This window comes from Haemorhous mexicanus (assembly GCF_027477595.1).
Source record: "Haemorhous mexicanus isolate bHaeMex1 chromosome 32 unlocalized genomic scaffold, bHaeMex1.pri SUPER_32_unloc_2, whole genome shotgun sequence".
Lineage (NCBI taxonomy): Eukaryota > Metazoa > Chordata > Aves > Passeriformes > Fringillidae > Haemorhous > Haemorhous mexicanus.
This window is the reverse complement of record NW_026775983.1, coordinates 128,130-149,723: the sequence shown is the minus strand read 5'-3', so window position 1 is coordinate 149,723 and position 21,594 is coordinate 128,130. Positions and strand designations below refer to the sequence as shown.

The 21,594-nt window shown below is 54.3% G+C and overlaps 1 protein-coding gene across 1 annotated transcript; it reads left to right on the top strand.

Annotated features, from left to right (window-relative positions):
• The first annotated feature begins 254 nt into the window (after positions 1-254).
• On the top strand, positions 255-21,517 carry DDR1 (discoidin domain receptor tyrosine kinase 1). Its single transcript, XM_059837348.1, has 17 exons — positions 255-635; positions 1,810-1,912; positions 3,184-3,412; positions 4,381-4,528; positions 5,589-5,691; positions 6,585-6,771; positions 6,927-7,173; positions 8,221-8,334; positions 9,166-9,297; positions 10,428-10,703; positions 11,765-11,863; positions 11,946-12,115; positions 12,504-12,643; positions 13,625-13,792; positions 15,274-15,508; positions 18,844-18,993; positions 19,895-21,517. Exons 1-17 carry the CDS (start codon positions 542-544, stop codon positions 20,030-20,032), a joined length of 2,733 nt encoding a protein of 910 aa, XP_059693331.1. The 5' UTR covers positions 255-541; the 3' UTR covers positions 20,033-21,517.
• The last annotated feature ends 77 nt before the right edge of the window (positions 21,518-21,594 follow it).

The window sequence follows — 21,594 nt, the reverse complement described above, 5'->3', positions numbered from 1 at the left end:
CCATCCCAGTCCCTCCCAGTCCCATCCCAGTTCATCCCAGTCCCTCCCAGTCCCTCCCAGTCCCCTCCCAGTCCATCCCAGTCCCCTCCCAGTCCCTCCCAGTCCCTCCCAGTCCCTCCCAGTCCCTCCCAGTCCCATCCCAATCCCTCCCAGTCCCTCCCAGTCCCCTCCCAGTCCCTCCCAGTCCCTCCCAGTCCATCCCAGTCCCTCCCAGTCCCTCCCAGTCCCCCCCAGTTCATCCCAGTCCCTCCCAGTCCCTCCCAGTCCCCTCCCAGTCCCTCCCAGTCCATCCCAGTTCATCCCAGTCCCTCCCAGTCCATCCCAGTCCATCCCAGTCCATCCCAGTCCCTCCCAGTCCATCCCAGTCCCTCCCAGTCCATCCCAGTCCCTCCCAGTCCATCCCAGTCCCTCCCAGTCCATCCCAGTCCCTCCCAGTCCATCCCAGTCCCTCCCAGTCCATCCCAGTTCTCTCCCAGTTCATTCCCAGTTCTCTCCCAGTCCCTCCCAGTGCTCCCAGTATCCCCGGGCTGGGGGCGGGGCCATGAGGGTGCTGCCGCTGCCCCTCCCCCTCCTGCTGCTGGCCGGGGTGGCCGAGGGGACCCCGCGGGGGACAGAGGGGAGAGCGCTGGACCTGGGTGAGTGTCCTCGGTGTCCCCAAATGTCCCCAATGCCCCCAAAGTCCCCAAATGTCCGCAATGCCCCCAAATGTCCCCAATGCCCCCAATGCCCCCAATGTCCCGAAATGTCCCCAAACGTCCCCAGTCCCCCCTATGTCCCTTCTCTGTCCCTGATGTCCCCAATGTCCCCAATGTCCCCAACCCCCCAATGTCTCCACTGTCCCCAATCCCCTTGATGTCCCCAGTCCCTCTGATGTCCCCAATGTCCCCAATCCCCTTGATGTCCCCAACCCCCCAATGTCCCCAATGTCCCCAATGTCCCCAAACCCCCAATGTCCCCAAATCCCCTTGATGTTCCCAATGTCCCTGATGTCCCCACTGTCCCCTTGGTGTCCCCACTGTCCCCTCCCTGTCCCCTCTCTGTCCCCACTGTCCCCACTGTCCCCACTGTCCCCACTGTCCCCTCTCTGTCCCCACTGTCCCCTCAGTGTCCCCTCTCTGTCCCCACTGTCCCCACTGTCCCCACTGTCCCTCAGTGTCCCCACTGTCCCCTCAGTGTCCCCACTGTCCCCACTGTCCCCACTGTCCCTCAGTGTCCCCACTGTCCCCTCAGTGTCCCCATTGTCCCCACTGTCCCCAATGTCCCGACTGTCCCTCAGTGTCCCCATTGTCCCCAATGTCCCCACTGTCCCCTCTCTGTCCCCACTGTCCCTCAGTGTCCCCTCTGTCTCCTCCCTGTCCCCAATGTCCCCAATGTCCCCAATGTCCCCACTGTCCCCTTGGTGTCCCCACTGTCCCTCCCTGTCCCCAATGTCCCGACTGTCCCTCAGTGTCCCCATTGTCCCCAATGTCCCCACTGTCCCCTCTCTGTCCCCACTGTCCCTCAGTGTCCCCTCTGTCTCCTCCCTGTCCCCAATGTCCCCAATGTCCCCAATGTCCCTCAGTGTCCCCAATGTCCCCAATGTCCCCAATGTCCCGACTGTCCCTCAGTGTCCCCAATGTCCCCACTGTCCCCTCTCTGTCCTCACTGTCCCCTCCCTGTCCCCACTGTCCCCACTGTCCCTCCCTGTCCCCACTGTCCCCTCAGTGTCCCCACTGTCCCCACTGTCCCTCCCTGTCCCCACTGTCCCCACTGTCCCCACTGTCCCTCGGTGTCCCCTCCCTGTCCCCACTGTCCCCTCGGTGTCCCCAGGCCGCTGTCGCTTCGCTCTGGGCATGGAGGACGGGACCATCCCCGACTTTCGCCTCTCGGCCTCCAGCGCCTGGTCCGACTCCACCGCCGCGCGCCACGGCCGGTACGCACCAGTATAAACCAGTACGGACCAGTATAAACCAGTATGGACCAGTACGGACTGGTACGGGCCGGTATGGGGGGTATAAACCAGTATAGACCAGTATAAACCAGTATGGACCAGTATAAACCAGTATAGACCAGTATAAACCAGTATGGACCAGTACGGACCGATACGGGCCGGCATGGGGAGTATAAACCAGTAGAGACTGGTATAAACCAGTATGGACCAGTATAAACCAGTATGGACCAGTACGGACTGGTACAGGCTGGTATGGGGAATATAAACCAGTAGAGACTGGTATAAACCAGTATGGACCAGTATAAACCAGTATAGATCAGTATGGACCGGTACGGGCCGGTACGGGGAGTATAAACCAGTAGAGACTGGTATAAACCAGTATGGACCGGTATGGGCCAATATAAACCAGTATAGACTGGTATAAACCAGTATGGACCAGTATGGACCAGTATGGGCCGGTATGGGCCAGTATAAACCAGTATAGACCGGTATAAACCAGTATGGACCAGTACAGACCAGTATAAACCAGTATAAACCAGTATGGACCAGTACAAGCCAGTATAAACCAGTATGGACCAGTACAGACCAGTATAAACCAGTACGGACCAGTGTAAATCAGTATGGACTGGTATGGACCAGTATAGACAGGTACGCACCAGTATAAACCAGTATGGACCAGTATAGACCGGTATAGACAAGTATGAACATCCCCAAGTGTCCCCAAATGTCCCTGGCTGTCCCCAGGCTGGGCCATAGTGACAGGGATGTCACCTGGTGTCCATCAGGTCCCCTGGGTGTCCCCAAACTCCCAAATGTCCCTCCATTCCCAAGTGTCCTCATGTCCCCAAATGTCCCCAAACGTCCCCAAATGTCCCCAAATGTCCCCAGGCTGGGCCATAGTGACAGGGATGTCACCTGGTGTCCATCAGGTCCCCTGGGTATCCCCAAACCCCCAAATGTCCCCCCATTCCCAAGTGTCCCCATGTCCCCAAAGTGTCCCCAAATGTCCCCAAATGTCCCCAAATCCCCCAAATGTCCCCCCATTCCCAAGTGTCCCCATGTCCCCAAATGTCCCCAAATGTCCCCAAATGTCCCTGGGTGTCCCCAGGCTGGGCCATAGTGATGGGGATGTCACCTGGTGTCCATCAGGTCCCCTGGGTGACCCCAAATCCCCTGGATGTCCCCCCATTCCCAAGTGTCCCCATGTCCCCAAATGTCCCCAAATGTCCCCGAATGTCCCCAAATGTCCCCAGGCTGGGCCGCAGCGACGGGGACGGCGCCTGGTGTCCGGCGGGGCCGGTGTTCCCGGCCGAGCAGGAGTTCCTGGAGGTGGACCTGGGCCGGCTGCACCTGGTGACACTGGTGGGGACACAGGGACGCCACGCGGGGGGACACGGCCGCGAGTTCGCCCGGCAGTACCGGCTGCGCTACAGCCGCGACCGGCGCCGCTGGCTGCGCTGGAGGGACCGCTGGGGAGCCGAGGTGGCCCTGGGGACATCATGGCGGGGTTGGGGACATCGGGGGCGTCGAGGGGGTTGGGGGACGTTGGGGGCGTTGGGGACATTGGGGACATTGGGGGCGTTGGGGACCTTGGGGACATTGGGGGGGTTGAGGGGGCTTGGGGATGTTGGGGGCGTTGGGGACATTGGGGGGATTGGGGACGTTGGGGATGTTGAAGGCGTCAAGGGGATTTGGGGACGTTGGGGGCATTGGGGACATTGGGGGGATTTGGGGACATTGGGGACATTGGGGACATTGGGGGTGTTGAGGACATTGGGGACATTGAGGGGATTGGGGACATTGGGGACATTGGGGGCATTGAGGGGATTGGGGACACTGGGGACATTGGGGACATTGGGGACATCAAGGGGATTTGGGGATGTTGGGGACATTGGGGACATTGGGGACACTGGGGGGATTTGGGGACATTGAGGACATTGGGTACATTGGGGACATTGGGGGCATCAAGGGGATTTGGGGACATTGGGAACCCTGGGGGGATTTGGGGACACTGGGGACACTGGGGGGATTTGGGGACATTGGGGCCGTCAAGGGGATTTGGGGACATTGGGGGTGTTGAGTACATTGGGGACATTGAGGGGATTGGGGACATTGGGGACATTAGGGGACATTGGGGGTGTCAAGGGGATTTGGGGACATTGGGGACATTGGGAGGATTGGGGGGTTTGGGGACATTGGGGGGATCTTGGGGACATTGAGGGGATCCGGGGACATTGAGGTGACCTTGGGGACATTGAGGGGATCTGGGGACACTGAGGTGACCTTGGGGACATCGAGGGGACCTTGGGGGACATTGTTGAGCCGAGTCCATCGTGGACCTTGGGGACGCCCCGGGGACTTCAGCCTGTGACAGATCCCGAGAAATTCCCGCTGTCCCCTTGGCTGACGCCACCCTCGGGTGCCACCGGCCGCCGTCGGTGTCACCTCAGGTGATCGGTGGCAACGAGGACCCCGAGGGGGTGGTGCTGAAGGACCTGTCCCCCGCACCGGTGGCCCGGGCGCTCCGGGTGTACCCGCGGGCGCCGCGAGCCATGAGCGTCTGCCTGCGCCTCGAGCTCTACGGCTGTCCCTGGGAGGGTGAGCGCCACCTCCGTGCCACCTCCGTGTCACCTCCCGGTCACCCCTGTGCCACCCCACTGGTGGCCCTTAAGGGGTGGTGGTCACCCATGGTTGTGTCCTTCACCCAACAGCCCTTGGTGGTGGCCCTGGGGCACCTGGGTTGGGGTTTTGTCATTATGGGGTCAAGGGTTGGGTGGTGGGGTCATCCATTGGGTGGTGGGGTCATCCATTGGGTGATGGGGTCAATGGTTGGGTGTTGGGGTCAATGGTTGGGTGTTGGGGTCATCCATTGGGTGTTGGGGTCATCCATTGTGTGTTGGGGTCATTGATTGGGTGTTGGGGTCAATGGTTGGGTGTTGGGGTCATCCATTGGGTGTTGGTGTCATCCATTGGGTGGTGGGGTCATCCATTGGGTGGTGGGGTCATCCATTGGGTGTTGGGGTCATCCATTGGGTGGTGGGGTCATTGATTGGGTGTTGGGGTCAATGGTTGGGTGTTGGGGTCAATGGTTGGGTGTTGGGGTCAATGGTTGGGTGTTGGGGTCTTTGGTTGGGTGTTGGGGTCAATGGTTGGGTGTTGGGGTCATCCATTGGGTGTTGGGGTCATCCATTGGGTGTTGGGGTCATTGGTTGGGTGTTGGGGTCAATGGTTGGGTGTTGGGGTCATTGGTTGGGTGTTGGGGTCAATGGTTGGGTGTTGGGGTCATCCATTGGGTGTTGGGGTCATCCATTGGGTGTTGGTGTCAATGGTTGGGTGTTGGGGTCATTGGTTGGGTGTTGGGGTCAATGGTTGGGTGTTGGGGTCAATGGTTGGGTCATGAGGTCAACAGTTGGGTCACGGGGTCAACGGTCGGATCATGGAGTCAACGGCTGGTTGATGACATCATCCACTGGCTCATGACATCATCATGCCCGCCCCACCCCCCCAATCCCACCCAGCGCCACCTCTTGGGTGTCCCCAACGGTGTGGTGGCCCTCCATGGCCACATCCCCCCCGTTAACCTCCTGGTGACCCCGTGGTGACCTCGTGGTGACCCCACGGTGACCCCACGGTGACACGTCCCCGTCCCTGTCCCCAGCCGGACTTTTGTCCTACACGGCGCCGCGGGGACACGTCATGGCCCTGGACCCCGTCCCCATCGTCCTCAACGACTCCACCTACGACGGCTTCAGCGCCGGCCCGTGAGTGTCCCCAGGTGTCCCCAGGTGTCCCCAGGTGTCCCCAGGTATCCTCAAGGGCCACCCACCCCAAGAATTCCCAAATGTCCTGGATCCAACACCTGCCCAGGTGTCCCCCAACTGTCCCAGGAGCTTTCCAGATGTTGCCAGTGGTCCTCAAAGTGTCCCCAGGTGTCCCCAGGTGCCACCAAACCATCCTCAGGTGTCCCCAAGCTGTCCCAGGTTGTCCTGTGGGAGTCCCCAGGTGGGTGGGATGGGACAATCCCCATATCCAGGTGTGTCCCACCTGCCCAGGTGTCACTGGGGGATCTCCAGGTGTCACTGGGGGATCTCCAGGTGGGTGGGATGGGACAATCCCCATATCCACATGTGTCCCACCTGCCCAGGTGTCACTGGAGGATCTCCAGGTGTCACTGGGGGATCTCCAGGTGGGTGGGACGGGACAATCCCCATATCTAGGTGTGTCCCACCTGCCCAGGTGTCACTGGGGGATCTCCAGGTGGGTGGGATGGGACAATCCCCATACCCAGGTGTGTCCCACCTGCCCAGGTGTCACTGATGGATCTCCAGGTGGGTGGGATGGGACAATCCCCATATCCAGGTGTGTCCCACCTGCCCAGGTGTCACTGGGGGATCTCCAGGTGTCACTGGAGGATCTCCAGGTGGGTGGGACAGGACAATCCCAATACCCAGGTGTGTCCCACCTGCCCAGGTGTCACTGGGGGATCTCCAGGTGTCACTGGAGGATCTCCAGGTGGGTGGGACAGGACAATCCCAATACCCAGGTGTGTCCCACCTGCCCAGGTGTCACTGGGGGATCTCCAGGTGTCACTGATGGATCTCCAGGTGGGTGGGATGGGACAATCCCCATATCCAGGCGTGTCCCACCTGCCCAGGTTGCACTTCGGGGGGCTGGGCCAGCTCTCGGACGGGGTCCTGGGCCTCGACGACTTCCTGAGGACCCACGAGCGCCGCCTGTGGCCGGGCTACGACTACGTGGGGTGGCCACGCCCACCCGGGCCCCACCCCCACCTGGAGCTGGAGTTCGAGTTCCAGGAGCTCCGCACCTTCCACGCCATGCAGGTGCCCCGGGGCATGCTGGGAGACGTGGGCCGCCGGGAATTGTGGGATTGCTCAGCCGCGGATGGACGGACAGACGGACTGGTGACCACTGGATTGGTCACCTTGCCCCAGGGCATCATGGGACGTTGTTGTCACCCTCTCCCCCCCCCCACCAGGTCCACTGCAACAACCTCCACACGCGCGGCGTCGGAATCTTCCGGGCGGTCGAGTGCCGCTTCAAGAAGATCTTGGCCACGGCCTGGGAGCCCATGGTGGCCACCCACAGCCTGGCCGGGGCCACCAAGGACCCCAGCGCCCGCTCGGTCACCGTCCCCTTGGGCGGGCGCCACGCCCGCTTCATCCAGTGCCGCTTCTTCTTTGGAGCGGAGTGGATGCTCTTCAGCGAGGTGTCCTTCGTCTCAGGTTGGGTGTTGGGGTCAATGGTTGGGTGGTGGGGTCATCCATTGGGTGTTGAGGTCAATGGTTGGGTGTTGGGGTCATTGGTTGGGTGTTGGGTTCAATGGTTGGGTGTTGAGGTCAATGGTTGGGTGTTGGGGTCATCCATTGGGTGTTGGGGTCATTGGTTGGGTGTTGGGGTCATTGGTTGGGTGTTGGGGTCATTGGTTGGGTGTTGGGGTCATCCATTGGGTGTTGGGGTCAAGGGCTGGGTGTTGGGGTCATCCATTGGGTGTTGGGGTAATCCATTGGGTGTTGGGGTCAATGGTTGGGTGTTGGGTCAACAGTTGGGTGTTGGGGTCAATGGTTGGGTGTTGAGGTCAATGGTTGGGTGTTGGGGTCATCCATTGGGTGTTGGGGTCTTTGGTTGGGTGTTGGGGTCATTGATTGGGAGATGGGGTCAATGGTTGGGTGTTGGGGTCATCCATTGGGTATTGGGGTCAATGGTTGGGTGGTAGGGTCAACAGTTGCGTGTTGGGGTCAATGGTTGGATGGTGGGGTCTTTGGTTGGGTGTTGGAGTCAATGGTTGGGTGTTGGGGTCTTTGGTTGGGTGTTGGGGTCATCCATTGAGTGTTGGGGTCATCCATTGGGTGTTGGGGTCATCCATTGGGTGTTGGTGTCAATGGTTGGGTGTTGGGGTCAATGGTTGGGTGATGGGGTCATCCATTGGGTGTTGGGGTCATCCATTGGGTGTTGGGGTCATTGGTTGGGTGTTCGGGTCAACAATTGAGTGTTGGGGTCATCCATTGGGTGTTGGGGTCAATGGTTGGGTGTTGGGGTCATTGGTTGCGTGTTGGGGTCAATGGTTGGGTGTTGGGGTCATCCATTGGGTGTTGGGGCCAACAGTTGGGTGATGACATCATTGGTTGGGTGATGACATCATTGGTTGATGAGGTCATCACCAACCAATGACACCACTGATTCAGCGCTAACGCCGTCGATTGTTCGTTATGTTATTGTCGATGACGTCATTGACCGTCGATGACGTCATCAGTGACTGTCCCCGCCCCCAGAGGTGCTGGATGAACCCATGGGTGCCAGTGGGTGGCCCCCGACCCCCGACCCCTCCACCGCCATCTTGGAAAACGCCCACTATGGGGGCGGGGCCAGCAATGTCACTGGCTCAGGTAGGCGGGGCTTAGATGGGTGTGGTTTAAACAGGAGGGGATTGAGTGGGAGGGGCTTAACTGGGAGGGGCTTGATATGGGAGATTAAGTGGGTGGGGCTTAATTGAGAAAGGGGATTGAGTGGGTGGGGCTTCTAAGGGAGGGGCTTAAATGGGCGGGGTTTAAATCGGAGGGGATTTAGTGGGTGGGGCATAACTGGGCGTGGTTTAACTGGGAGGCGATTGAGTGGGAGTGGTCAGTGGGGTGGGGCTTAATGGGGTGGGGCTTAATGGAGGGTTAAATGGGTGGGGCTTAATTGGGTGGGGCTTAATGGGGTGGGGCTTAATGGAGGGTTAAATGGGTGGGGCTTAATTGGGTGGGGCTTAATGGGGTGTGGTTTAATGGAGGGTTAAATGGGTGGGCTTAATGGGGTGGGGCTTAATGGGGTGTGGCTTAATGGAGGGTTAAATGGGTGGGGCTTAATGGGGTGTGGCTTAATGGGGTGTGGCTTAATGAAGGGTTGAATGGGTGGGGCTTAATTGGGTGTGGCTTAATGGGGTGTGCCGGAATTGAGGGTTAAATGGGTGGGGCTTAATTGGGTGTGGCTTGATGTGGTGTGGCTTAATGGAGGGTTGAATGGGTGGGGCTTAATTGGGTGGGGCTTAATGGGGTGGGGCTTAATGGAGGGTTAAATGGGTGGGGCTTAATGGGGTGTGGCTTAATGGGGTGTGGCTTAATGGAGGGTTGAATGGGTGGGGCTTAATTGCGTGGGGTTCAAAGGGGTGGCAATTAAATGGGCGTGGCTTCTCTGGGGTGGGCGTGGCCACGACACCTCCCTGCCCTTCCCAGCAGCCCCCGGGGAGGCCGGACTGGTCCCGCCGGTGGCCCAGGGCGGGGCGGGGCAGTCGCCAGCCCTGCTGGGCTGCCTGGGCGCCATCATCCTCCTCCTGCTCGCCATCATCATCCTCATCCTGCGGCGGCGCCGCGGAGCGAGCGGGCCGCTGGGCAAGGTCACTGGGAGGGACTGGGAGGGACTGGGAGGGGTTTGGGGGGGACTGGGATCAAACTGGGAGGGACTGGGATGGAACTGGGGGGGACTGGGAGGGGTTTGGGAGGGACTGGGAGGGCCTTGGGGGGGACTGGGATGGACTGGGATCAAACTGGGAGGGACTGGGATGGACTGGGATGGACTGGGATCAAACTGGGAGGGACTGGGAGGTACTGGGATGGACTGGGAGGTACTGGGATGGACTGGGAGGGTCTGGGATCAAACTGGGAGGGACTGAGACCAAAATGGGAGGGACTGGGAGGGACTGGGAGGGGATTGGGAGGGGCTGAACTGGTTTTTACTGGTCTGAGCTGGTTCTAATTGGTCTGAATCAGCTCTAGCTGCTTGGAACCAGTTCTAACTGAGGCTGAACCGGTTCTAACTGGTTTTTACTGGTCTGAGTTGGTTCTAACTGAGGCTGAACTGGTTCTTACTGGTTTTAATGGTCTGAACCAGTTTTAACTGGGGCTGAACCGGTTCTGAGCTGCCTGAACTGGTTTTTACTGGTTTTTACTGGTTTTTACTGGTTTTTACTGGTTTTTACTGGTTTGTACTGGTTCTAACTGGTTTTTACTGGTTTGTACTGGTTCTCAGGGCCGCGGGGCGGAGGCAGCGCTGCGGGTTCAGCTCTCAGGGGAACTGGGGGGTGGAACTGGTTCTAACTGGTCTGAACTGGTTCTAATTGCTCCTAACTGGTTTTTACTGGTTCCAATTGGTTCTAACTGGTTCTAACTGGTTCTCAAGGCCGCGGGTCGGAGGCAGCGCTGCGGGTGCAGCTCTTGGGGGATACCGTGGTCTGAACTGGGGGGTTGAACTGGTTCTAACTGGTCTGAGCTGGTTCTAACTGGTCTGAACCGGTTCTAACTGGTCCTAACTGGTTCTAACTGTTTTTTACTGGTTTGTACTGGTTCTCAAGGCCGCAGGGGGGAGCTGGCACTGCGAGTGCAGCTCTCGGGGGACACCGTGGTCTGAACTGGGGGGGTGGAACTGGTTCTAACTGGTCTGAGCTGGTTCTAACTGGTCTGAACCGGTTCTAACTGGTTTTTACTGGTTTGTACTGGTTCTGACTGGTTTTTACTGGTTCGTACTGGTTCTCAGGGCCGCGGGGCGGAGGCGGCGCTGCGGGTGCAGCTCTCGGGGGACACCGTGGTCATCAACAACGCCACGGGGGGGGGAGGGGCGCGGGGGGGACCCCGCTACGAACGGATCGGAACCGGAACCGGAACCGGAACCGGAATTGGGCCTGGGATTGGAACCGGAACCGGAACCGGAACCGGAACCGGGGAGTACCAGGAACCCACCCGGGGACGGCCCCGAGTGCCCCCGGTGCCCCCCGGGGCTGGTGAGAGAGGGGAGGGGGAAAAGGGGGGAAAAATGGGGAAAAAAATGAGGGAAAAGGGGAAAAAATGGGGGGAAAAGGGAAAAAGGGGAGGAAAAAGAGGGAGGAAAAAGGAGGGAAAAATGAGGGAAAAAGAGCTAAAAAAGGGTAAAAATGGGGAAAAAATGGGGAAAAAGGGAAAAAGAGGAGGAAAAAGAGGCAGAAAAAAAGGAGGGAAAAAATGAGGGGAAAAGAGCTAAAAATGGGTAAAAATGGGTAAAAATGGGAAAAAATGGGGGGGAAATGGGGGGAAAAAGGGAGGAAAAAGAGGGAGGAAAAAAGGAGGGAAAAATGAGGGAAAAGAGGGAAAAAAGGGTAAAAATGGGAAAAAATGGGGGGGAAATGGGGGAAAAAGGGGAGGAAAAAGAGGGAGGAAAAAAGGAGGGGAAAATGAGGGAAAAAGAGGGCGAAAAGGGTAAAAATGGGAAAAAAATGGGGGGGAAATGGGGGGAGAAGTGAAAAAAGGGAGGAAAGAGAGGGAGGAAAAAAGGAGGGGAAAATGAGGGAAAAAGAGCTAAAAAAGGGTAAAAATGGGAAAAAATGGGGAAAAAAGGGAAAAAGGGGAGGAAAAAGAGGGAGGAAAAAAGGAGGGGAAAATGAGGGAAAAAGAGGGGGAAAAGGGTAAAAATGGGAAAAAATGGGGGGAAAAAATGGGGGGGGAAATGGGGGGAAAAGGGGAGGAAAAAGAGGGCGGAAAAATGAGGGGAAAAGAGCTAAAAAAGGGTAAAAATGGGAAAAAATAGGGGGGAAAAATGGGGGGAGAAGGGAAAAAGGGGAGGAAAGAGAGGGAGAAAAAAAGGAGGGGAAAATGAGGGAAAAAGAGTGGGAAAAGTGCTAAAAATGGGGGAAAATGGGGAAAAAAAGGGGGGAAAGGGAGGGGGAAAAGAGGGAGGGAGGATTTCCCCCCCTTTTTTTTGTTTCCTGGAATATCCCCCCAAAAATGGGTCCAGAAATGAGGAAAAGGCTCAAAATGGCCCCAAAAATCCCCTGACCACGCCCATCTCTGACCACGCCCCACCCCCCAGCCAACCCGGCCTATCGGCTGCTCCTCGCCACCTACGCCCGGCCAATAGGAGGCCTTGCCCTGGCCCCGCCCAACACAGCCAAGCCAATCAACACCGACGGTAAGGGCGGGGCTTGGGGAGGGCCACACCCTCTTTAGCCACACCCACCATGACCTCACCTGTGCCACTCCCACCTGCACAGGTGAGGCCGAGGCTGGGGCGGGGGCTTACGCCGAGGCTGACGTCACTGGAGGCTCCGCCTATGCCCTTGCTGGCCCCGCCCACAGCCCCGCCCATGGCCCCGCCCTCCCAACTTTCCCTCGGGACCGCCTCCGCTTCCGGGAGAAGTTGGGGGAGGGGCAGTTTGGAGAGGTAAGCCACGCCCCTGACATCAAGCCACACCCTCATGAGGCCACACCCATAATGGCTTAGCCCCACCCCAGAAAGGCTTTAACCCCGCCCCTGAATTATTTGCCACACCCCTGAATGGTTTAGCCCCACCCCTTATCAAGGCCACACCCACTATGGGTTAGCCCCACCCCTTATTGGTACCACCCTTTATTCATGCTCCACCCCCTTGAATTTAGCCCCACCCACCCCATTGAGGCCCCTCCCTCAGACATGGGTTTGGCCCCACCCACCTGAGCTTTAACCCCACCCACATGTAAGCCCCGCCCCATTTCTGCAGACCCACCCCTTTCCTGCTGGCCACACCCTCTTGCATTTGACCACGCCCCATTTCATTTGGCCCCGCCCCCAGGTCCTGCTTTGTGAGGTCATCGCCCCCCACACCCTGGGCCTGGCCCCGCCCCCCAGCTCAAGCCCCGCCCCTCCGGTCGCAGAGCGCCCCCTGCTGGTGGCGGTCAAGGTGCTGCGGCCGGACGCCGCCAAGAACGCGCGGTAGGGAAACTGGGAGGGACTGGGATGGACTGGGAGGGACTGGGAGGGACTGGGAGGGACTGGGAGGGGACTGGGATGGACTGGGAATGGACTGGGAGGGAACTGGGAGAGACGGGGATGGACTGGGAGGGACTGGGAGGGACTGGGAGGGGTTTGGGATGGACCGGGAGGGACTGGGGGGGACTGGGAGGGACTGGGATGGACTGGGAGGGACTGGGAGGGACTGGGAGGGGTTTGGGATGGACCGGGAGGGACTGGGGGGGACTGGGAGGGACTGGGATGGACTGGGAGGGAACTGGGAGGGACTGGGAGGGACTGGGAGGGACTGGGAGGGAACTGGGAGGGACTGGGAGGGAACTGGGAGGGACTGGGAGGGACTGGGATGGACTGGGATGGACTGGGATGGACTCGGATGGACTGGGATGGACTGGGAGGGGTTTGGGATGGACTGGGATGGACTGGGAGGGACTGGGAGGGGACTGGGAGGGGTTTGGGATGGACCGGGAGGGACTGGGAGGGACTGGGATGGACTGGGAGGGACTGGGAGGGACTGGGATGGACTGGGATGGACTGGGATGGACTGGGGGGGACTGGGAGCACTGGTTTAGAAGGATACTGGAGGGTGGCCAAGGGGGACCCAGATGTGCCCAGGTGTGCCCAGGTGTTACTCAGGAATACTCAGGTGTGCCCTGGGCATTACCCTGGTGTGCCCAGGTGTCCCCAGGTGTGCCCAGTTGTGCCAAGGGCATTACCCAGGTGTGCCCAGGTGTGCCCAGGTGCGCTGACCTCACCTGGCCACGCCCAGGCGGGATTTCCTGCAGGAGGCGCGGGCGCTGGGGCGGCTGCGGGACCCCAACAGGTGTCCCCAGGTGTGCCCAGGTGTGCCCAGGTGTTACTCAGGTGTACCCAGGTGTACCCAGGGCATTACCCAGGTGTGCCCAGGTGTGCCCAGGTGCGCTGACCTCACCTGGCCACGCCCAGGCGGGATTTCCTGCAGGAGGCGCGGGCGCTGTGGCGGCTGCGGGACCCCAACATCGTGCGGCTGCTGGGCGTGTGCGGGGGGCCCGGCCCCCTGTGCATCGTCACCGAGTACATGGAGCACGGAGACCTGCACCAGTTCCTGGGCGGGGCCCGGGGCCACGCCCTCAGGTGGGACACGCCCACATCCCCCCACACCTGGCCGGGCCACGCCCGCTACAGCCACGCCCACTCCGAGTCGGGTTTTGTTGTAATTTTTGGGGTTCTGGCCCTTTAAGAGAAACCCCCTCCATAATGAAGCCACGCCCATCACTCAAAAGACCACGCCCATACCTGGTACAGCCACACCCATTTAAGCCACGCCCATTTCGAATTGGGTTTAGTTTCCATTTCTGGGGCTCTGGCCCTTTAAGAGAAGTCCCGCCTTCCTAATTACATCACCACTCAAGAGGCCACGCCCATGTATGACACACCCACCTAAGCCACGCCCACTCCGGATGCAGAAAAAATGGATTTTTTAGGGGAAAAAAGCACCAAAAATTGCAAAAAAATTGGAATTTTTTGGGGGGGAAAATTGAAATTTTTTGTACAAAAATATCAAGAAATAATTGTGGAAAAATCGGAATTTAAAAGAAAATTTTTTGGGGGGGGAAAACAGGATTTAGTGTAGGAAAAAAATGTTATTTTTGGAAAAATGATGATTTTGGGTAAAAAAATCAGAAATAAATGCAGAAAAATCGGATTTTTAAGGGGGAAAAAAGCACCAAATAAATGCAAAAAAATCAGATTTTTAGGGGGGAAAAAAGCACAAATAAATGCAAAAAAATCAGATTTTTAGGGTGGAAAAAAGCAGAAATAAATGTAAAAAAGTCAGATTTTTAGGGGAAAAAGCACCAAAAAATGCAGAAAAATCGGAATTTTAAGGGGAAAAAAGCACCGAAAAATGCAGAAAAATCGGATTATTTTTGGGGAAAAAAGCACCGAAAAATGTAGAAAAATCGCAATTTTTTGGAAAAAAAGCACAAAAAATGTAAAAAAATCGGATTTTTGGGGAGGAAAAAAGCACCAAAAAAAGTAGAAAAATCAGATTTTTTAGGGGAAGAAAAGCAGAAATAAATACAGAAAAATCGACTTTTTTTGGGAAACAAAGGGCCAAAAAAATGCAGAAAAATCGGATTTTTTGGGGGAAAAAAGCATCAAAAAATGCAGAAAAATCGAATTTTAAGGGGAAAAAAGCACCAAAAAATGCAGAAAAATCGAATTTTAAGGGGAAAAAAGCACCAAATAAAGCAGAAAAATCAGATTTTTTGGGGATAAAAAGCACCAAAAAGTGCAGAAAAATGGGATTTTTAGGGGGAAAAAAAAGCACCAAAAAATGCAGAAAAATCAGATTATATTTTGGAAAAAAAACACAAAAAATGTAAAAAAATCGGATTTTTTGGGGGAAAAAGCACCTAAAAATGCAGAAAAATCAGATTATTTTTTGGGGAAAAAAACCACAAAAAATTTCAGAAAAATCAGAATTTTAAGGGGAAAAAAGCACCGAAAAATGCAGAAAAAAATCGGATTTTTTGGGGGGAAAAAAGCGATTTTTTTGGGGAAAAATTTTTTTGGGGGGGGAAACGGCTGAAAATTGATATTTTTGGTCACAGCCTGGCCACTTTGGTGCAGCTGGGGGCGCAGATCGCGGCCGGGATGCGCTTCCTGGCGGCGCGGAACTTCGTGCACCGGGACCTGGCGACGCGGAACTGCCTGGTGGGCGACGGGCTGCGCGTCAAGGTGGCCGATTTCGGGATGAGCCGGAGCCTGTACGGCACCGAGTACTGCCGGGTGCGCGGCCGAGCGCTGCTGCCCATCCGCTGGATGGCCTGGGAGAGCATCCTCTGGGTGAGGAACACGGGATTTCGGGAAAAAACGGGATTTTTGGGTGAAAAAATGGGATTTTTTGGTGAAACAATGGTGAAAAAATGGGATTTTTTGGGGGAAAAATGGTGAAAAAATGGGATTTTTTGGGATAAAAATTGGGGAGTAAATTGGAGAGTAAATGGATTTGGGGGGAATGGGAAAAATTGGGATTTGGGTGAAAAAATGGGATTTTTTTGTGAAAAAATGGGATTTTTAGGGGGAAAAATGGCCAAAAAATGGGATTTTTTGGTAAAAAAATGGGATTTTTTGGGATAAAAATTGGGGAGTAAATTGGAGAGTAAATGGATTTGGGGGGAATGGGAATAAATGGGATTTGGGTGAAAAAATGGGATTTTTAGGGGAAAATATGGGATTTTTAGGGGGAAAATTGGATTTTTTGGGGGGAAAATGGTGAAAAAATGGATTTTTTGGGATAAAAATTGGGGAGTAAATTGGAGAGTAAATGGATTTGGGAGGAATGGGAAATATTGGGATTTGGGTGAAAAAATGGTATTTTTGGGTGAGAAAATGGGATTTTTTGGTAAAAAAATGGGATTTTTTGGGGGAAAAATGGCAAAAAAATGGGATTTTTGGGATAAAAAATTGGGAGTAAGTTGGAGAATAAATGGATTTGGGAGAATGGGAAATATTGAGATTTTGGGAGGAAAATGGGATTTTTTTGGTGAAAAAATGGGATTTTTGGGGAAAAAATGGGATTTTTTGGCGAGAAAAAGGGATTTTTAGGGGGAAAAGTGGCAAAAAAAATGGGATTTTTTGGGATAAAAATTGGGGAGTAAATTGGAGAATAAATGGATTTGGGGGAATGGGAAAAATGGGATTTGGGTGAAAAAATGGGATTTTTTTGTGAAAAAATGGGATTTTTAGGGGGAAAAATGGCCAAAAAATGGGATTTTTAGGGGGGAAAATGGGATTTTTTGGGATAAAAATTGGGGAGTAAATTGGAGAGTAAATGGATTTGGGAGGAATGGGAAATATTGGGATTTGGGAGGAAAATGGGATTTTTTTGTGAAAAAATGGGATTTTTAGGGGGAAAAATTGGATTTTTTTTGGTTTTAAAATTGGGAAAGTAAATTGGGGAATAAATAGGTTTGGGGGAAATGGGAAAAAGGGGGAAAATTTGGGTGAAAATTGGGAAAAAATGGGGAAAAAATGGGAAAAAGTTGGAGAGAAAGGAGATGGTTTGGGGGGAAAAGGAATGGGAAAATTGGCAAAAAAATGCAAAAAAAGGGAAAAATAGAAGAATTTTTTTGGTGGAAAAATGGGATTTTTTTGGGGGGAAATTGGGATTTCAGGGAAAAATGGGGAAGTTGGGATTTGGGGGGAAATTGGGATTTGGGGATGAGCCGGAGCCTGTACGGCACCGAGTACTGCCGGGTGCGCGGCCGAGCGCTGCTGCCCATCCGCTGGATGGCCTGGGAGAGCATCCTCTGGGTGAGGAACACGGGATTTCGGGAAAAAACGGGATTTTTGGGTGAAAAAATGGGATTTTTTGGTAAAAAAATGGTGAAAAAATGGGATTTTTTGGTAAAAAAATGGGATTTTTACGGGGGAAAATGAGGGGGAAATGGGATTTTTTGGGATAAAAATTGGGGAATAAATGGATTTGGGGGGAATGGGAAAAATGGGATTTGGGTGAAAAAATGGGATTTTTGGGCGAAAAAATGGGATTTTTTGGCAAAAAAAAGGGATTTTTAGGGGGAAAAGTGGCAAAAAAATGGGATTTTTTGGGATAAAAATTGGGGAGTAAATTGGAGAATAAATGGATTTGGGGGGAATGGGAAAAATGGGATTTGGGTGAAAAAATGGGATTTTTTGTGAAAAAATGGGATTTTTAGGTAAAAAAATGGGATTTTTAGGGGGGAAAATGAGGGGGAAAATGGGATTTTTTGGGATAAAAATTGGGGAGTAAATTGGGGAATAAATGGATTTGGGGGGAATGGGAAATATTGAGATTTTGGGGGAAAAATGGGGGAAAACGGGGAAAAATGGGATTTTTTGGTGAAAAATGGGATTTTTAAGGGGGAAAATGGGGGGAAAATGGGAATTTTTGGGATAAAAATTGGGGAGTAAATTGGGGAATAAATGGATTTGGGGGAATGGGAAATATTGAGATTTTGGTGGAAAAATGGGATTTTTTGGTGAAAAAATGGGATTTTTTGGCGAAAAAATGGGATTTTTGGGGGGGAAAATGGCAAAAAAATGGGATTTTTTGGGATAAAAATTGGGGAGTAAATTGGGGAATAAATGGATTTGGGGGGAATGGGAAATATTGGGATTTGGGAGGAAAATGGGATTTTTTGGTGAAAAAATGGGATTTTTGGTGAAAAAATGGGATTTTTAGGGGGGAAAATGAGGGGGAAAATGGGATTTTTTGGGATAAAAATTGGGGAGTAAATTGTAGAGTAAATGGATTTGGGGGGAATGGGAATAAATGGGATTTGGGTGAAAAAATGGGATTTTTAGGGGAAAATATGGGATTTTTAGGGGGAAAATTGGATTTTTTGGGGGGAAAATGGTTAAAAAATGGGATTTTTTGGGATAAAAATTGGGGAGTAAATTGGAGAATAAATGGATTTGGGGGAATGGGAAATATTGAGATTTTGGGGGAAAAATGGGATTTTTTGGTAAAAAAATGGGATTTTTAGGGGGGAAAAATGGGGGGAAAATGGGATTTTTGGTGAAAACCCAAAAACCCAAATTTCGACTTTCTGAGCTTCCAAAACCTCCTGAAAACTCCCAAAAAAATCCCCCAAAAATCCCCAAAAATTCCCAAATTTGGGATTTTAGGGGACGTTCAGCCCAACCAGCAATGCCTGGGCCTTCGGGGTGACGCTCTGGGAGCTCCCGAAACCCCAAATTTCGACTTTCTGAACTCCCAAAAACTCCCAAAAAATCCCCAAAAATTCCCAAAAATTCCCCAAAATCCCCAAAATTCCCAAATGTTGGGATTTTAGGGGATGTTCAGCCCCACCAGCAACACCTGGCCCTTTGGGGTGACGCTCTGGGAGCTCCCGAAACCCCAAATTTTGACTTTCTGCGCTCCCAAAAACTCCCAAAAAATCTAAAAAAATTCCCAAAAATTCCCAAAATTCCCAAAAATTCCCAAAAACTCCCAAAAAATCCCAAAAATTCCCAAATTTGGGATTTTAGGGGACGTTCAGCCCAACCAGCAATGCCTGGGCCTTCGGGGTGACGCTCTGGGAGCTCCCAAAACCCCAAATTTTGACTTTCTGCGCTCCCAAAAACTCCCAAAAAATCCCCAAAAATTCCCAAAATTCCCAAATTTGGGATTTTAGGGGACGTTCAGCCCGGCCAGCGACGCCTGGGCCTTCGGGGTGACGCTCTGGGAGGTGCTGACGCGCTGCCGGGAGCAGCCGTACGGGGCCCTGAGCGACGAGCAGGTGATCGCCAACGCCGGGCACCACTTCCAGAACCGCGGGCAGCAGGTGGGACTGGGAGCACTGGGAGGGACTGGGAGGGACTGGGAGGGAACTGGGAGGGACTGGGAGTGACTGGGAGGGGATTGGGACCAACTGGGAGGCACTGGGAGGTGTTTAGAGGACGTTATGGGGCACTAGGAGTGACTTGGAATGGACTGGGACACACTGGGAGTGGACTGGGAGTGGACTGGGATGGACTGGGAGGGAATTGGGAGGGACTGGGATGGGACTGGGAGGGACTGGGATGGACTGGGAGGCACTGGGAGCACTGGGTGATCGCCAACGCCGGGTACCACTTCCAGAACCGCGGGCAGCAGGTGGGACTGGGAACACTGGGAGGGACTGGGAGGGGTTTGGAGGGAACTGGGAGGGACTGGGAGGGACTGGGATGGACTTGGAATACTGGGAGGGACACTGGGATGGACTGGGATGGACTGGGAGGGACTGGGAGGTGTTTAGAGCAGGTTTTGGTCCACTAGGAGTCACTGGGAATGGACTGGGACACACTGGGAGTGGACTGGGATGGACTGGGAGGGACTGGGAGGGGTTTGGGGGGGCACTGGGAGGGACTGGGAGGGACTGGGATGGACTGGGAGGGACTGGGATGGACTGGGATGAACTGGGGGGGACTGGGAGGGAATTGGGAGGGACTGGGATGGGACTGGGAGGGACTGGGATGGACTGGTAGGGGCTGGGATGGACTGGGATGGACTGGGAGGGAACTGGGATGGACTGGGATGGACTGGGATGGGGTTATGTGGCCCAGTTATCCCTGTCCCAGTCCCTCCCAGTCCCTCCCAGTCCCTCCCAGTTCCTCCCAGTCCGTCCCAGTCCCCTCCCACTCCATCCCAGTCCCTCCCAGTCCCTCCCAGTCGCTCCCAGTGCCTCCCAGTAACCCCAGTTCCAGCAGTACCTGCCCTGCCCCCCCGGCTGCCCCCCGGCCCTGCACCGGCTGATGTTGAGCTGCTGGGCCCGCGAGGCGGCCGAGCGGCCGGACTTCGGCCACCTGCACCGGGCGCTGAGCGACCACCGGGCCCTGGAGTGACCATCACCATCATCTTCATCATCATCTTCATCATCGTCATCACTGACCACCCTTCGGCCACCTGCACCGGGCGCTGAGCGACCACCGGGCCCTGGAGTGACCACGGCCATCATCTTCATCATCATCATCATCATCGTCATCACTGACCACCCACTGAGTGACCACGGGGCCCTGGAGTGACCATCACCATCATCTTCATCATCATCTTCATCACTGACCACCCACTGAGTGACCACCGGGCCCTGGAGTGACCATCACCATCATCTTCATCATCATCATCATCATCGTCATCACTGACCACCCACTGAGTGACCGCTGGGCCCTGGAGTGACCACGGCCATCTTCATCATCATCATCATCATCATCATCATCATCATCGTCATCACTGACCACCCACTGAGTGACCGCTGGGCCCTGGAGTGACCACGGCCATCTTCATCATCATCATCATCATCATCATCATCATCATCATCATCACTGACCACCCACTGAGTGACCACCAGGCCCTGGAGTGACCATCACCATCATCTTCATCATCATCATCATCATCATCATCATCATCATCATCATCTTCATCACTGACCACCCACTGAGTGACCACCGGGCCCTGGAGTGACCATCACCATCATCTTCATCATCATCATCATCATTACTGACCACCCACTGAGTGACCACCGGACATTGAGTGACCATCACCATCATCTTCATCATCATCTTCATCATCGTCATCACTGACCACCCTTCGGCCACCTGCACCGGGCGCTGAGTGACCACCGGGCCCTGGAGTGACCACGGCCATCATCATCATCATCATCTTCATCACTGACCACCCACTGAGTGACCGCCGGGCCCTGGAGTGACCATCATCATCATCTTCATCATCATCATCATCATCATCATCATCACTGACCACCCTTCGGCCACCTGCACCGGGCGCTGAGTGACCGCCGGGCCCTGGAGTGACCACGGCCATCATCTTCATCATCATCATCATCATCATCATCACTGACCACCCACTGAGTGACCACCGGACATTGAGTGACCACTGGGTGACCACGGTCACCTTCATCATCATCATCTTCCTCCCCCTCATTAACAGGGAGGATTTAATTACCCGCGGTGGGGGAGGGGCCGATTTTTGGGGTCGAAATCCCGGAGTTTTGTACGTTTAATTTTGTTTTAATTGTGAATTTCGGGCGGGTTTTTTTTTGTTGGTTTTTAAATCATTTTTTCCCTGAAAAATTGTCCAAAATTTCCTATTTCTTTCTCAACGTTTCAATTTTTTTCCCTTAAAGATATTTTTCCTCCCAAAAAAAACCACCCAAAAAAGACATTTTACCAAAAATTTGCATTTTCTCCCCGAATAATTTATTTTTCTCAGAAAAAAATCCCAGATTCCTCAATAAACTCAATCTTCCCTTTTAACACCCAAATTTTAAATAAATCCAGTTCTTTTCCTTGGGAATTCAACTTTTCACTCAAAAATTCTAATTTTTTTTTTTTTTTTTACAATAAAATCAATTTTTTAACAGAGAAAATGCTTTTTTTCTACCCAAACCCTT

Excerpts from the sequence above, each read along its gene's own strand:
- DDR1 (XM_059837348.1), top strand. The coding sequence starts at position 542 with ATGAGGGTGCTGCCGCTGCCCCTCCCCCTCCTGCTGCTGGCCGGGGTG. Across the intron at positions 12,116-12,503 it reads GGGAGGGGCAGTTTGGAGAG|GTCCTGCTTTGTGAGGTCAT; the intron begins GTAAGCCACGCC and ends CCCCGCCCCCAG. Across the intron at positions 12,644-13,624 it reads GACGCCGCCAAGAACGCGCG|GCGGGATTTCCTGCAGGAGG; the intron begins GTAGGGAAACTG and ends GGCCACGCCCAG.